Source organism: Callospermophilus lateralis, chromosome 15 (assembly GCF_048772815.1).
Source record: "Callospermophilus lateralis isolate mCalLat2 chromosome 15, mCalLat2.hap1, whole genome shotgun sequence".
NCBI lineage: Eukaryota > Metazoa > Chordata > Mammalia > Rodentia > Sciuridae > Callospermophilus > Callospermophilus lateralis.
The window spans coordinates 78,853,489-78,867,022 of record NC_135319.1 but is presented as its reverse complement, the minus strand read 5'-3'; the positions used below and the strand labels follow the sequence as shown (position 1 = coordinate 78,867,022).

General features: G+C 35.7%; 1 protein-coding gene across 6 annotated transcripts in view; it reads right to left on the bottom strand.

The window, feature by feature from the left end:
* Tdrd1 (tudor domain containing 1) overlaps nt 1–8,740 on the bottom strand; it is a 37,153-nt gene extending 28,413 nt beyond the window's left edge. For all 6 annotated transcript variants that reach the window (XM_076834650.1, XM_076834653.1, XM_076834651.1 and 3 more), the window contains exons 1-3: nt 8,419–8,740; nt 6,307–6,365; nt 48–192 (exon numbers count right to left, since the gene is read on the bottom strand). In XM_076834650.1, coding sequence (XP_076690765.1) covers nt 48–192; nt 6,307–6,365; nt 8,419–8,740 — 526 coding nt within the window. The remainder of the gene's footprint in view (nt 1–47; nt 193–6,306; nt 6,366–8,418) is intronic.
* Nucleotides 8,741–13,534: the final 4,794 nt, after the last annotated feature.

The following is a 13,534-nucleotide window of genomic DNA, read 5'->3' as shown; positions in this document are numbered from 1 at the left end:
TCAAATGTGTAGAATTAGCTAGGGACATCTAAGAGCAAGCTGCTTACCAAACAGACCACAGCGATGGCAAGTTGTTGACCGAAGGGGAGGTCCTAAAGAGTTGAAGAGCGCTGGATTACTTATGGACAAGGAATTTTCAACCAACTTGTGTGATTTTTTTGACTGTGCAGGAGACACGCTATTGCTGGGCTTCTATTAAGAACAAAGAAGAGCAATATTAGAACTTGGTATTAATTTCTTTAAATACTAGATTTATGACTGACTGCTTTGGTAAGATAGATGTCTTCTCCCTCACTCCTCCCAAGTATAACTAAAACCCCCAAACTTTCATATAAAACAAATGTAAGAGGATTCTTGTAAGGAAAGAGAGGAAGTATCTACACTATACTCAAATTGAAAAAATGATGATGCCAGTAAGTTTTTATCTATAATGTAAAATCTATAACAACCACTAGGTAAGCTACCAAGAGATATATACTGAAAAACACTATAGACAAATCAAAATGTAATTACAAAAAGTGTTCAAGCAACCCACAAGACAGGAAAAAACAAAAGCAAAACACAAACGGCAGACTTATGCCCTCAAATATCAATAATTAACTCAATTACAAATATGCCAGTTGAAAGATAATAGATTGACCAAATGGATTAAAAGATGTTACCCAACTATATGCTACCTATAAGGAACTCATTTCAAGTATAATGATATAAACAGGTTGTAATTAAAAAGATGGAAAAGTACCTCAACAATGTTAACAGAAAACAGATATGGTTGTACTAATATCAAAAACTACAGAGCAAAGGAAATTAGAGAGGGACAATGACAAAAGGGTCATTCCAAAAAGAAGAATGTGCCAATCCTAAATGTATCTGTAGCAAATAGAGCTATCAAATGTAAAGAAAAATTAAACTCAAAAAAGAATAGGTAATCCATAATTATAGTTAGAGATGTTAATGCTTCTTCTCAACAATAGATATAACTAGATAGACAATTGGCAAGAATATACAAAAACTCATCACAATTTACAGACCATTTGAGCCAACATTTTAGACTGCAGAATGCACATTCTTTTCAAGCACCCACTGAACATCTACTAAGTCCATAACCAGAGCCACAAAACAATCCTCAAGGGCTAGGGATGTGGCTCAGTGATAGAGTGCTTGCCTAGCATGTATGAATCTCTGGGTTTGATCCCCTCTACCTGGCAGGGATGTAGGGGAACCTCAAAAAATAAAAAACGAGGTTGGGGATGTGGCCCCATGGTAGAGCATGTGCTCAGTATGCATGAAGAGGAAGGGAGAATTTAAAATCATACAGAGTTTGTTCTCTGATTACAATAGACTCAAACTTGAAATCAGTAGCAGGAACAGATAATCTCCAAACACTTGAAAACTAAAATACATACTTCTAAATAATGCATGTGCCAAACAGAAAGTCTCCAGGTTAATAAAAGACCCTTGAACTGAAAGATGATAATATAAAATATCAAAACTTGTGGGAAGCTGGGTACGGTGACACATGCCTATGATCCCAGCAGCTCAGGAGGCTGAGGCAGGAGGATCGCAAGTTCAAAGCCAGCCTCAGCAACAGCGAGGTGCTCAACAATTCAGTGAGACCCTGTGTCTAAATAAAATACAAAATAGGGCTGGGAATGTGGCTCAGTGGTCAAGTGTCCCCGAGTTCAATCCCCAGTAGCAAAAAAAAAAAAAAAAAAAGTGGGACATAGTTAAAGCAGTGTTGATCTTTTCAGAGAACCAAGTCTTGTTTTCATTCAAAACTATCACAATATGAACTAATTTAAATAGATCTAAAAATATTAGAGGAAAATTTAAAGCCTTAAATGAACATACTGGAAAAGAGGAAAAGTTTCAAATCGACAATATAATCTCTCATCTTGCCATAGTTTGAACCCTGAATGTCCCCTAAAGGTCCGTATGTTAAAGGCTGGTCTCCAGAGTGGTGCTACTGGGAGGTGGTGGAACCTTTAGGATGCATGAGAGGTCCTTAGGTCATCAGAGACACCTTGAAGGGGAACCCAAACTCTTCCTCTTTTTCTTCCTGGTCATAATATAAGCAGTTTTATTCCATCACATACTCTCACCATGATATGCTGCCTCACCACAGGCCCCAATGCAATGGGGCCATTTGATCATTAACTGGAATACCTCCCAAACTGTGAGCCAAATTTAACCTCTTTTCTATATAATTATCTCAGGAATATCATTATACTGAAGAAAGCTAACACATAACTCAAAAACAAAACAAAAAATGACAAAAAAAAATGCCCCAAAGAAGGGAAAACTCAGTAAAAATAAAAGCAGAAATAAATAACATTAAAAATAAACAAAAAAATTAATTAAAACAAGACTTGGTTCTTTGAAAAGATCAATAAAATTTACAAACCTCTTGTAAAACAGATAAGAAAAGAGAGAAGACAGAAATTACCAATTTCCAAAATGAAACATGGTTAGCACTGTGGTGACATCAAAATAATAAATATACTAAACAACTCTGCACACATCATTTGGTAAGGTAGACAAAATATACCAATTCATTTGAAAAAAATAACCTAAAACTATCACAATATGAACTAATTTAAATAAATCTAAAAATATTTTTTAAATTATATCAGTTTTGAAATTCCACCAGGAGAAATATCCAAGTCCAAACTCTTTTCACTGGAGAATCCTACCAAATATTTAAACAAAAACTAACAAATTCCATATTTATTTATTCCATCATCTCTCTTCCAGAAAATAGAAAAGGAACACTTTCCAATGCTTCTTATAAAGCTAATATTACATTGATATTCAAACTATAAAAAGAAGTGAAAGAAAGAAAATTACAAAACAAGCCCTCCCTTGAAAATGAATTTAAAAATCTTTATCAAAGTGTTATCAGAATTCAGCAATATATAAAAATAGTTGTACACCATGACCAAATGAGGTTTATTCCAGAGACACAAGGCTGGTTATCTACTCAAAATATCAATGTAATCCACCAAATTTATAGGCAAAGTAAAAATTATCACTACTTTTGATCCATGCAATAAACATATTTGATAAAATTCAACACCTATTCATAATAAAAAAAACTATCAAAAAATCAGGAATAGAGAAATTTCATCAACATGATAAACAGCATTTATAGAAACATATAGCTAACATTCTACTTAATGCACAAAATTGAAGTTTCCCCCCTAAATCTGGAAATAAGGCTATCTACCTTTTAAAAAAAATATTTATTTTTAGTTTTAACAATATCTTTATTTTATTTTTATGTGGTGCTGAGGATCAAACTCAGTGCCTCATGCATGGTAGGCGAGTGCTCTACCTCTGAGCCACAACCCCAGCCCTGTCCCACTTTTTTTTCACACAGTGCAATTAGGGAAAAAACGGAAATAAAAACATACATATTGAAAGGGAAAAAATAAAACTATCCCTCTATGTAGAGGATATGGTTACCTAGGTAGAAAACTATAGGGATCTAAAAAACAGTCCTTGAATAAGTGACTTCAGCAAGGTCATAGAATGTAATATCCAAAACTCAATCATATTTCTATATATTAGCAATGAACATGGGGAAGCACACACAAAATATTTATGAACACAAAAAATTAAATACTTAAGTATAAATCTAACAAAACATGTACAGGACTTGTAAACTGAAAATTATAAAATAAAGAAAATCAAAGATCTACATAAAAGACATGTGTCCATGGTTTGAAAGATTCAATATAGCAATTATGTTAATTCTCAAATTGAGGTACAAGTTTAATGTAATTAATATCAAAATTCCAGCAAGATAATTTTGTGGATATGGATGAGATTATCATAAACAGTATATGTGAAGGGAAAGGAACTACAATATCTAAAACAACTTTGAAAAATAAATATACAGGAGGATGAACCACTCTACCTAATTTCAAGACATATTATATACTCTAATAATCAAGACTGTGTGGTACTGGTGAAGGGGTAGGCTCAGATGGGAAACAACAAAGAGTCCAGAATAGAATGGCAAAACCCAGAGCTACACAAATATACCTGATTTTTTTAATATAAAAGTGCAAAAGCAATTCAGAAAAGGAAGCTAGCATTTTCAACAAATGACACTTAGCAACTGAACCTCCACAGGCAAAAAAAAAAAAATCTCAGCCTAAGTTTCTTAAACTTAACTCAAAATGGATTAAAAACAAAAACAAAAAACGTAGGGGATGTAGCTCTGTGGCTCAATAGCACAACTGCCTAGTTCAATCCTCAGCACTGCCAAAAAAAAGTAAAACTATGAAATTTTTAAAAAAACATTTTTTGGATCTAGAATAGCAAAGGGTCCTTAAGATTTGTGGACACCTAAAAGCATGAGCCACTCAAGGCAAAACTGTCAAGCCAGACTTCATTAAAATGAACAACTTTTCTCCTGCTAAAGACCTTAATAGGAGACACTGAAAAGATAAGCTGCAGACTAGATGAAAATACCAGCACATCACAACTTAACAAAGGACTGGTATCGGAAACACATGAAGAAGTTTTTAAAACTCAACAGTAAAAAACCAAACCCTCCAACTAGAAAATGAACAAAAGACACAAAGAAATATTTCACCAAAGAGGATACACAGATGGCAAACAAATGGATGAAAAGATGCTTAACATCATTAGCCATCAGGTAAATGCAAATTAAAACCACTCTTAAGATTTCATCATCACTCCAGTCAGAATGGCAGCTATTATGAAGACAAACAACAATAAGTGTTGGCGAGGATGTGGGGAAAAAGGTAAATTCATACACTGCTGGTGGGACTGCAAATTGGTGCAGCCAATATGGAAAGCAGTATGGAGATTTCTTGGAAAACTGGGAATGCAACTACCATTTGACCCAGCTATCCCACTCCTCAGTCTATACCCAAAGGACTTAAAAACAGCATACTACAGGGACACAGCCACATCAATGTATATAGCAGCACAATTCACAATAGCTAAATTGTAGAACCAACCTAGATGCCCTTCAATAGATGAATGGATAAAAAAAATGTGACATACATACATAATGTAATATTACTCATCAATAAAAGAGAATAAAATCATGGCATTTGCAGGTAAATGGTGTTAGAGAAGATAATGCTAAGTGAAATTAGCCAATCCCAAAAAACCAAATGCCTAATGTTTTCTCTGACATAAGGAGGCTAATTCATAGTGGGATAGAGGGTGGGAGCATGGGAGGAACAGACGAACTCTAGATAGGGCAGAGGGTGGGAGGGGAAGGGAGGGGGCAATGGGGTTAGAAATGATGGTGGAATGTGATGGTCATTATTATCCGAAGTACATGTATAAAGACATGAATTGATATGAATATACTTTGTATACAATCAGAGATGTGGTCTATATGTGCAATAAGAATTGTAATGCATTCTGCTGTCACATATAAATAAAAAATACACTTCAGTGATGCACTGTTCTACACCTGTGAGAATGGGTGAAATGAAACACGAACTCCACTAAATGCTGGTAATGGAGGAGACTGGAACAACTCACACGTTCTGGGTGAGAACACAACGTGGTACAGTCATTCCAGAAAACAGTTTCACTGTTTCTTAAGCAAAATATGCCACTACTACATGATCTCAAAATTGTACTGCTAGGCATTTATCTTAGAGCAGGAAAAGCTTGGATACAGCAGTTTTGGTTTTAAAAGCCAAAAACTAGAATGAAGCCAGGTGTATTCAGTATGTGAATGGTTAAACAAGTGATCCATGCCACAGAAGACTATTCCTCAATTAAAAGACTCAAAACTACTGGTACATGCAACCACCTAGCTCAGTCTCCAGAGAACTACTCAGAGTGAAAACAGCCATTCCCTAAAGGTTACATACTGTCTAATTCCACTCACACAATATCCTTGAAGTAATGAAACTATGGAAATATGAATTATATTAGTGGTTCCAGGGATTAAGGAAAGGGTAGGAGCAGGATGATAGATAGATGTGGCCAATAAAAGGGCACATAAATAGTGATGAAATGTTCTGTCTTGACCATCAAGGATAATACCCCAGGGGTGATAACATGTGCTGTAGTGCTGTAGCATGTCACCACCAGGAAACTGGGGCAGAGGGTAACCAGGAACTCTCTATACTTCTAACTGTACAATCTACACAATTACCCATAAAGAAAAGAGTATTTTTTAAGGTACTAGATTAAAGAAAAGTAAATTTGACCTCAAACAATACAAATTGAATACTTCTTTATTAATGCAATTCAAAAATGCTAGAATCTTTTATCTAAAAATGCAAAATAGAGGGAAAAACTTACAGTTTTTATTTCTTTGGGTGGTGAATTATTTCCAACACTTAATGGTGACACTGAGTTTCCTGAGGAGGAAAAACACGATTCCTAATAAAAGCCAAATATTATCTTTTATTTATGATAATGTAAAATAGAATAATTAGGTGATATTCAAATAATAGGGCAACTGAATAATGGCCTTATAGTTGCACCATAAATAAGCAACATCCCAATTTTCCTAATGGAAAAAAAGGACTTGTCTCAAATTTTCTTGCCTATTCCTCTTATCACTGTAGTTTTCCCCCTATTCAGTAAGGCAGCCATTCTCAAACTTTTAGAACTCAGAACACTTTTACCCTCATAAAAAGTACTGACAACCCCAAAGAACTTTTGTTTACATGGCTTATATCTATTAATACATACTATATTAAAAATTAAAACTAAATTTTGATATATTCATTTAAAAATAAATGTATTACATGGTAACTTAATTTGTTTAAAAAAACTTTTCGGAACAGAAAAACGTTCTCCATTTCTCTTTAATGTTTGGCTTACAGAACACTGATGGATTCATGTATATGCTTTGGCATTCAGTCTATCATGATATGCTGCTTTGCCAGTTATTTGAAAGGAATCTGGCCTCACATATAGAGGTAGTCACAAACAGGAAGAGCATTTAATGGCCTTCTCAAATAACTGTGAATGTTTTCCTTTAATATCACACCAAAGCTCAAATGGTGGTCTAAGTGTCAGCTGCAACATGGAGTCTAAAATCACATCAGTGAACTTTTCATGCCACCACTAATTTAGCCTGCACTTTGAAGTCTTTACCGCTGGAAAATGCTGCCGAGTTATTCCCAGCTGTCAAATGTCAAAACATTCCATTACACAATATCAAAAATTATGTGTAAATTGGGCATAGTGACACACACCTGAAATTCCACCTGCCAGGGAGGACTGGGAGTTTGAGCCTAGCAACAAAGTGACCCTGTCCCCCTTCCGGCAAAATGTGTAAATATCACCATGCATCTCACCAGAAATCTTTAAAGTACAGAGAAGCTCTTAAATCAGAGTAGCAGACACAAAAATCCTGAAATCCTAAATTGTTTGGAAGAATTTTATCTCTTGACAATAGAATATCACCAGCTGTTGTCCTTGAAGTGACAAGTTCACTTTGTTAATTTTTGAGAAAATGCTTGACAAATATTTAAGTCCAAACAAAGTTTGTCCTTCAAGTAGAAAGGATGTTCAAAGGAAAAAAAATCTCCTTTTCAGCTCACAGCTCAGTTACATGGATACTTTTTCATACTTTAGAAGCTACGAGTAATTCTTATTTCATTACACAAAATGCTAAAAATACCTGTACACAACAATCGAGGTTTAATAAAATTAATTTTTTCTGCTCTATTAAGGATATTTTTTAGTGATGCTGGAATTTTTGTTTAACTGCAAGAACATGACAATGAAAAATTCAATGACCACTAGCCCAGGGTGGGGCTAGAGGTTATGTAGAGCAATTCACCCATTCTTGCTTTGGCACTGTCAATGTAAAATCTGCTTGGCAAAATGTTTAAGTACCTTCAGGAAGATCATTTTGACCTCCTGAGGAACCCTAGGGGCCAAGGGTCACGTTGGTTCTCGGAGAATTACATCAACATAATGTTAAAGACTCACTTCTCACACTCAAAGAGGTTTCATTTCGCTATGGCCTACTCTCCTTCAAAAGCAGGTTTTCAGAATTAGGAGCAAAGGAATGATAAAACAAATCACATGAAACCGGTTACTATTATTTGTCTGCTATTATCTGCATAAAAATTGCATGCTATTTTAAAAGTATGGCCAATCTTTAAAACATCCATAAAAAAATCCAATGTGCTTCCTTTCTACATTACTAGTACAGTTCTCTGATTGTAGGGTGGGGGGGTGGTCCTCTGAAGCCATTTTCTCTTGAGTAATTTTTTCTGTGATTAATCAAGCCAAAGGTAGCCACTTGGTACTTGTCTCTTTGAAACTGACAATTACATGCAATCTCTGCAGTCATTTGGCGGTCCTGTTCCTATCCCGCTGGTGGAGCTAAGCATACCTGTGGAAACTCAGAGAAACCATCCCATCATTGTGCAGCCCGTGGTTTTTACTCACCTGACGGCAACGTCTTCCGGTCTCCTTTGGATCCAACTTCTCCATTGATGCCATTAGGGTTTGAAGATACTGAATTGTCTTCCTGACTCACTAAATACTGTTTGGTTTGCTCACAAAGCAAAAAATTGTTCTTTTTATTTCCATTCTCTGGGCTTTTCAACCTGAAATTAGGATGGTTATGATGTGCTCCAGGACTTCTTAAGGAATCGTGTGGTGGAAGCTTGCTTTCATTTTTTTCAAAACTAAATGATTCGGTCATTTTACAAGTCGATGCTTCCAAATTATTTCTTGACATCATATTAGGTGATAACTTAACATTCATAGAAGTCTAAGGAATGAAATAAATATATTTAAGAGGCAACTTTTAATTGCAAAAGTAGAACTGCAGGCCCAGATGATTTTTTTCAAATATTTAACAGATAATTCCCATAAATAATTCAAAAGCAGATTTCACCTTTACATCGAAACCTACATGGTATAAGAATAGTTCCTTATGGATGAATACAAACTCCAAGTTTAACAGAATTCAATAACAGACCAACAAAAGATCAACTCAAGACATTAAAAAGAGTAACCTCAGAGTTCCACACCATTCCTTACTTTTAAAAGCTTTTGAAATATGGGGAATGGAAAAGGTCTTTCATGCTTTTAGAGAAATATTTCCAATATAAAGCCTGCACCTTACTGGTATAATACCATAGATACTATTATTTAAGTCTGGTCATTACCTACCTTTCTACTTTCTCAGAACCCCTTTACCGTCTCCCACATTACACTGCACCAAGTCCTCAAATGAGCTGACTGCTACCCAGAATGCCCTTGCTCACTCACCTTCCTACCATTCTGGCCATCCACCACAACCTGTCTCAGCTGAACCCTGTTCCTTCTAGTTTTCCCAAGCACCCTGCTTTGATAATTTCCAGCTGAACTTTCATACATTGTAAACTGTACCCTTCTCTAAAGATGTTGGAAACATTGCAAAATTTCCATTTCATTTGTCACAAAGTGCCTCAGAGAAATGATGTTGGTGTGTCATTTTCCTATTACTCTTAGAGATGTCAAGTGTCCTGTCCAGGGGAAGCACCTAAAGTAGAAAAGTAACTCTTCTTTTTGAAGTAGTAATCAGTTTTTTCTTTAACTGTAGGCAAATTTTTATCTATTCTCCTAAAACTCTTCAGATTAAAAAAAAAGTTACAGATGACTGAAACCAATGATTAATACCTCAAATGCTGTCTGACATGGTTTTGAACAAAAAATAAATGAGAAGAGAAATACTCCCTCTTGGTGTTCTAAAACTTCCACCTCATGTTTTATAAATTAGGTCTATCCCAACCCAAAGACAACACATAATAGTGAAATTTATGAAAGAAATACACAGGTGCATTCAAAGGTGGCCCAGATCCTGGAAGATTCTCAAAAGAAGGATTCAAGGTGGGCAGCTATGGTGGGAGATGCTGCAGCTGCCAGGAAAAGTACACCTATACCAAAAAAACTTCCTACACCAAAGGAAAAGACTGAGAACCTCAATATCGGATACAATAAGAAAATAGAGCAATATGTCAAATTATAAAAGGAAAATAATCTCCAGAGGAAACTGGTTGGTGGTGGGGATATGAAAGCTTAGGCAACTTAAGCTATACAAGAAATATAAAGATGTGCATTATAGAGTAAAAACCAGTAGAAATAGAAGGCTTAAGTTTAAAAATCAAAGAAAAACATGTTTAATCAAACATGAAAATAATTTAAGCATGGTAAATAGAAAATACCAAATAATATGACAGAGCCATGTTCAAGTAATGCAAGTATAAAAGGGTTAGTTTCAATTAGAAGAGAAAAGAGGTTCAGGGAGGAAAACATCCAGCCAGACATTATTAACAAAAGGCGCACAGAAATAGAAATCCTACAGCAAGGCCGAGAATAAAAGGATTAAAAATGTGTTATGCAAATAACCAAAATAAAAGTGGAATGTTAATATTAATAGCAGATGAAACAGAATTCAACATAGAAATCATTTAGACAATGAAAGATATTTTAGTAAAAGAAACACACTGAAGAAACAGAGTAGCCAGGAATCACTGAGTCATAATAATCTCGCTATGAGATGAATCAGGCAAAAACTGACTGGAAGCTGGGCATGACGACTGTAATCCCAGCTACTAGGTAGTCTGAGGCAGAAGGATTGCAAGTTTGAAGCCAGCCTGGGCAACCTGGCAAGATTCCCTAAAAAATAAAAATGAAAAGGGCTGGGGATATAGCTTAGGGGTAGAGAAGCCCTGGGTTCAACTCCCAGTAAATTAAAAAGGAAAAAAAAAAAAAGACTGAAGGAGAAAATCAATCCATAATGGTAAGGATACACTTTCCTTATATAACTATTATTCAAACAGAAAACAAACAATGATAATATTTTAGTAACATAATAAACTTGATCAAATAGGGACCAATACAACCAACAATATCCACCTTTCCAACACTGAGCAAATTCTGGGCTACAGAGATCACATGAACTCCAAAAACCCACTATATACCAGCCATTTCGACTCTTCACAGTGTACACAAACCTGGATGAAAGGGCTTTTGCCTTTGCTGCTATTTAAAAGTGGTAAAATATCACAAACAAAATGATAGCAAATATGACTATGTGAATAATTAAAAACTTAAAAAAATAGCTAAATAGGCCAGGAAATAAGTAACAACACAGAGACAGTAAGTTTGATACTTTTGAAAAAGTATTGATAAGTTTTAAAAATCCAGATACTGCCCAGCATGGTGGCCCATGCCTGTAATCCCAGCTGCACCAAAGGCTGAGGCAGGAGGATCTCAAGTTCAAAGCCAGTCTCAGCAACTTCATGAGACCCTATCTCAAAATAAAAAACAAACAAGTAAATGGCTGGGGATGTGGCTCAGTGTTTAAGCATCTCTGGGTTCAATTCCTGGTATTAAAAAAAAATCCAGATACTGTATGCAGAGACTGATCCAAACGCCACTGTCAGTCTCTGACCTGCCAGCTACAGTTAGTGACAATATCGGTAGTCAAAGTTCTCAAGTGGAGTTTCTGAGGAAGCTCTGCCCTTTTTTATTGAAAAGGGATGGATTTGGCTAGCAGAGTCTTTTACCCCTTTCTTCCTATAACATGGACCTGTGGACTGAACATAAATCACTTGTCTTGCAATGAAAAAACAATAAGCACACACTCAGGAGAGGAGAGCATAAAATGTGAAGAGCCTGAGTCCCCAGTGGCATCCAAGTCACCATACTGTAGCACACAAGTAAGCCTACAGGTTTTCTGTTATTTGCAGTTCATCAATATACATGCCAATAAAATAATGCACCAAAGGCACGAATGTCATACAAAAAGGATTATTAGCTGATGGACATAAGGGGGAAACATTCAACCTCATCTGTACATTTTTAAATATTTCAAATTGAAGTAACTGTTATTTTTTGCATAGAATGGCTACAGTAATATTTAAACCATATAGTTGAGATAAAGGCATCATCTTGCCCGGTGGAACCACTTCAGTACACCGCACAGCGCTCCTGAGACAACCTTTCATAACTTGCCCTTATTTATTAAGGTTGCCAGTTAATCACAGACAGGTAAGTCTTCTAAGTTATTTTAAGTTGATTGAGTAGAGGGACCATGTCTTATTAAAAATAAAAAAAAATCTTTGATTTCGCCACAGCAAGGTACTTTGTACAATAAGGCATTCCGAAGCTATTTCTATGATAAAAACTATTTTATGAGTACTACAATTTTCATGACAAGAATGAAATTCACTGATGAAATGATACCCAGCAGTGTTAAATGGAGAATTAGATACTATGAGGTTTACTGAAATTTAATAGCATAATTTCATGCCTCACACTTCCAAATCTAAGTTCTGTAAATATATTCGACTTTAAGAATAGTATCAGTCTTACACTCACTGTAAACTTGTGGCAGCAAGTAGAGGATTTAAACTTAAAAGTAGGTCCACCTATCATGGAATATGGAGGTTTGAAGGGTACCTCACTGCTTCACCACATTCAGGAATTTTCCAGGACAAGCACACAGTGCATTTCAGGATCAGAAGCTTCATACTATATTTGGGCACAGCCAAGGGTACTATATTCCTTTTTTAATAAAATGGTTCTCTTCTCAACTTACTCTGCTGCCTCTGACCCAGCTTTCAAACATCTGAGAGAGCCATGAATTTTCCTTTCTCCCAGGTCCTTCACTTGCTCATACAAAACCTCAGATTCCTCAACATTCTAAACTTTCTCTAGTTAATCAGACACCCTCATACAGCTGACTCTCACAGCTGAGCACATGACTGCAGATGTGTCCCGACAGCAGGTAAACAGGTGGTAAGTCCTGACATCCCTGTCTTTGAACACTTTTACTTCCATTCATGCATTAGTATTTGGAACAAATAGCCAGGACTGCTTTGAATCCAAATATAACCCTCCATCACTTAAAAACTTTTGGATTTTTAAAAAACATGTATTTATCATACCATTAAGTTGTTTTTTTCTTTTTGATTTACAGTTCTATGAATTTTAACACATAGGTTTTTGTTTAACTACCACAACTGGGACTCATCAGGCTTTTAAGGTTGAGTTTACATTAAAAAAAACACCCATAAGACTTTACATTTATACCTATTTAGCTTACTCCAGAGTCAACCACCCGGTATGTTTTAATCTTGAAACTTGAAACCGTATTGCATAAACTGTGACTTCCGACCTCTCCTGGCAGATTCCTGACAGTGCCCAGGGCTCAAGTCAACCCTTATTGTTTCTTTTAATAATAAAAGTGCATGCAGAGATACTTAGATGTAATGGTTTTCCTTTTTAAAGTTTGCTTTTGTCTTCCTGGGTAATCCCAAACATTCAAGGAGAGCCATTCTACTCAAAGGAAGCATTGTCTTAAAATTACAAAGCTCAGTGGGTGTAGCAGATAAAGAGTTTTTAAGTCAGATCCGAGTCCCAGCGTCCTCATTTCACTTTGCTGTCTTGGACAAATCACTTCATTTGTCTACTATTCATTCAGAGACTGTAAAGTTAGGACAACAGTAGTAACTTCCTCATAAATCCAACTCACGAAGATTAAAGGATACTGTACCAAAACTTGCCC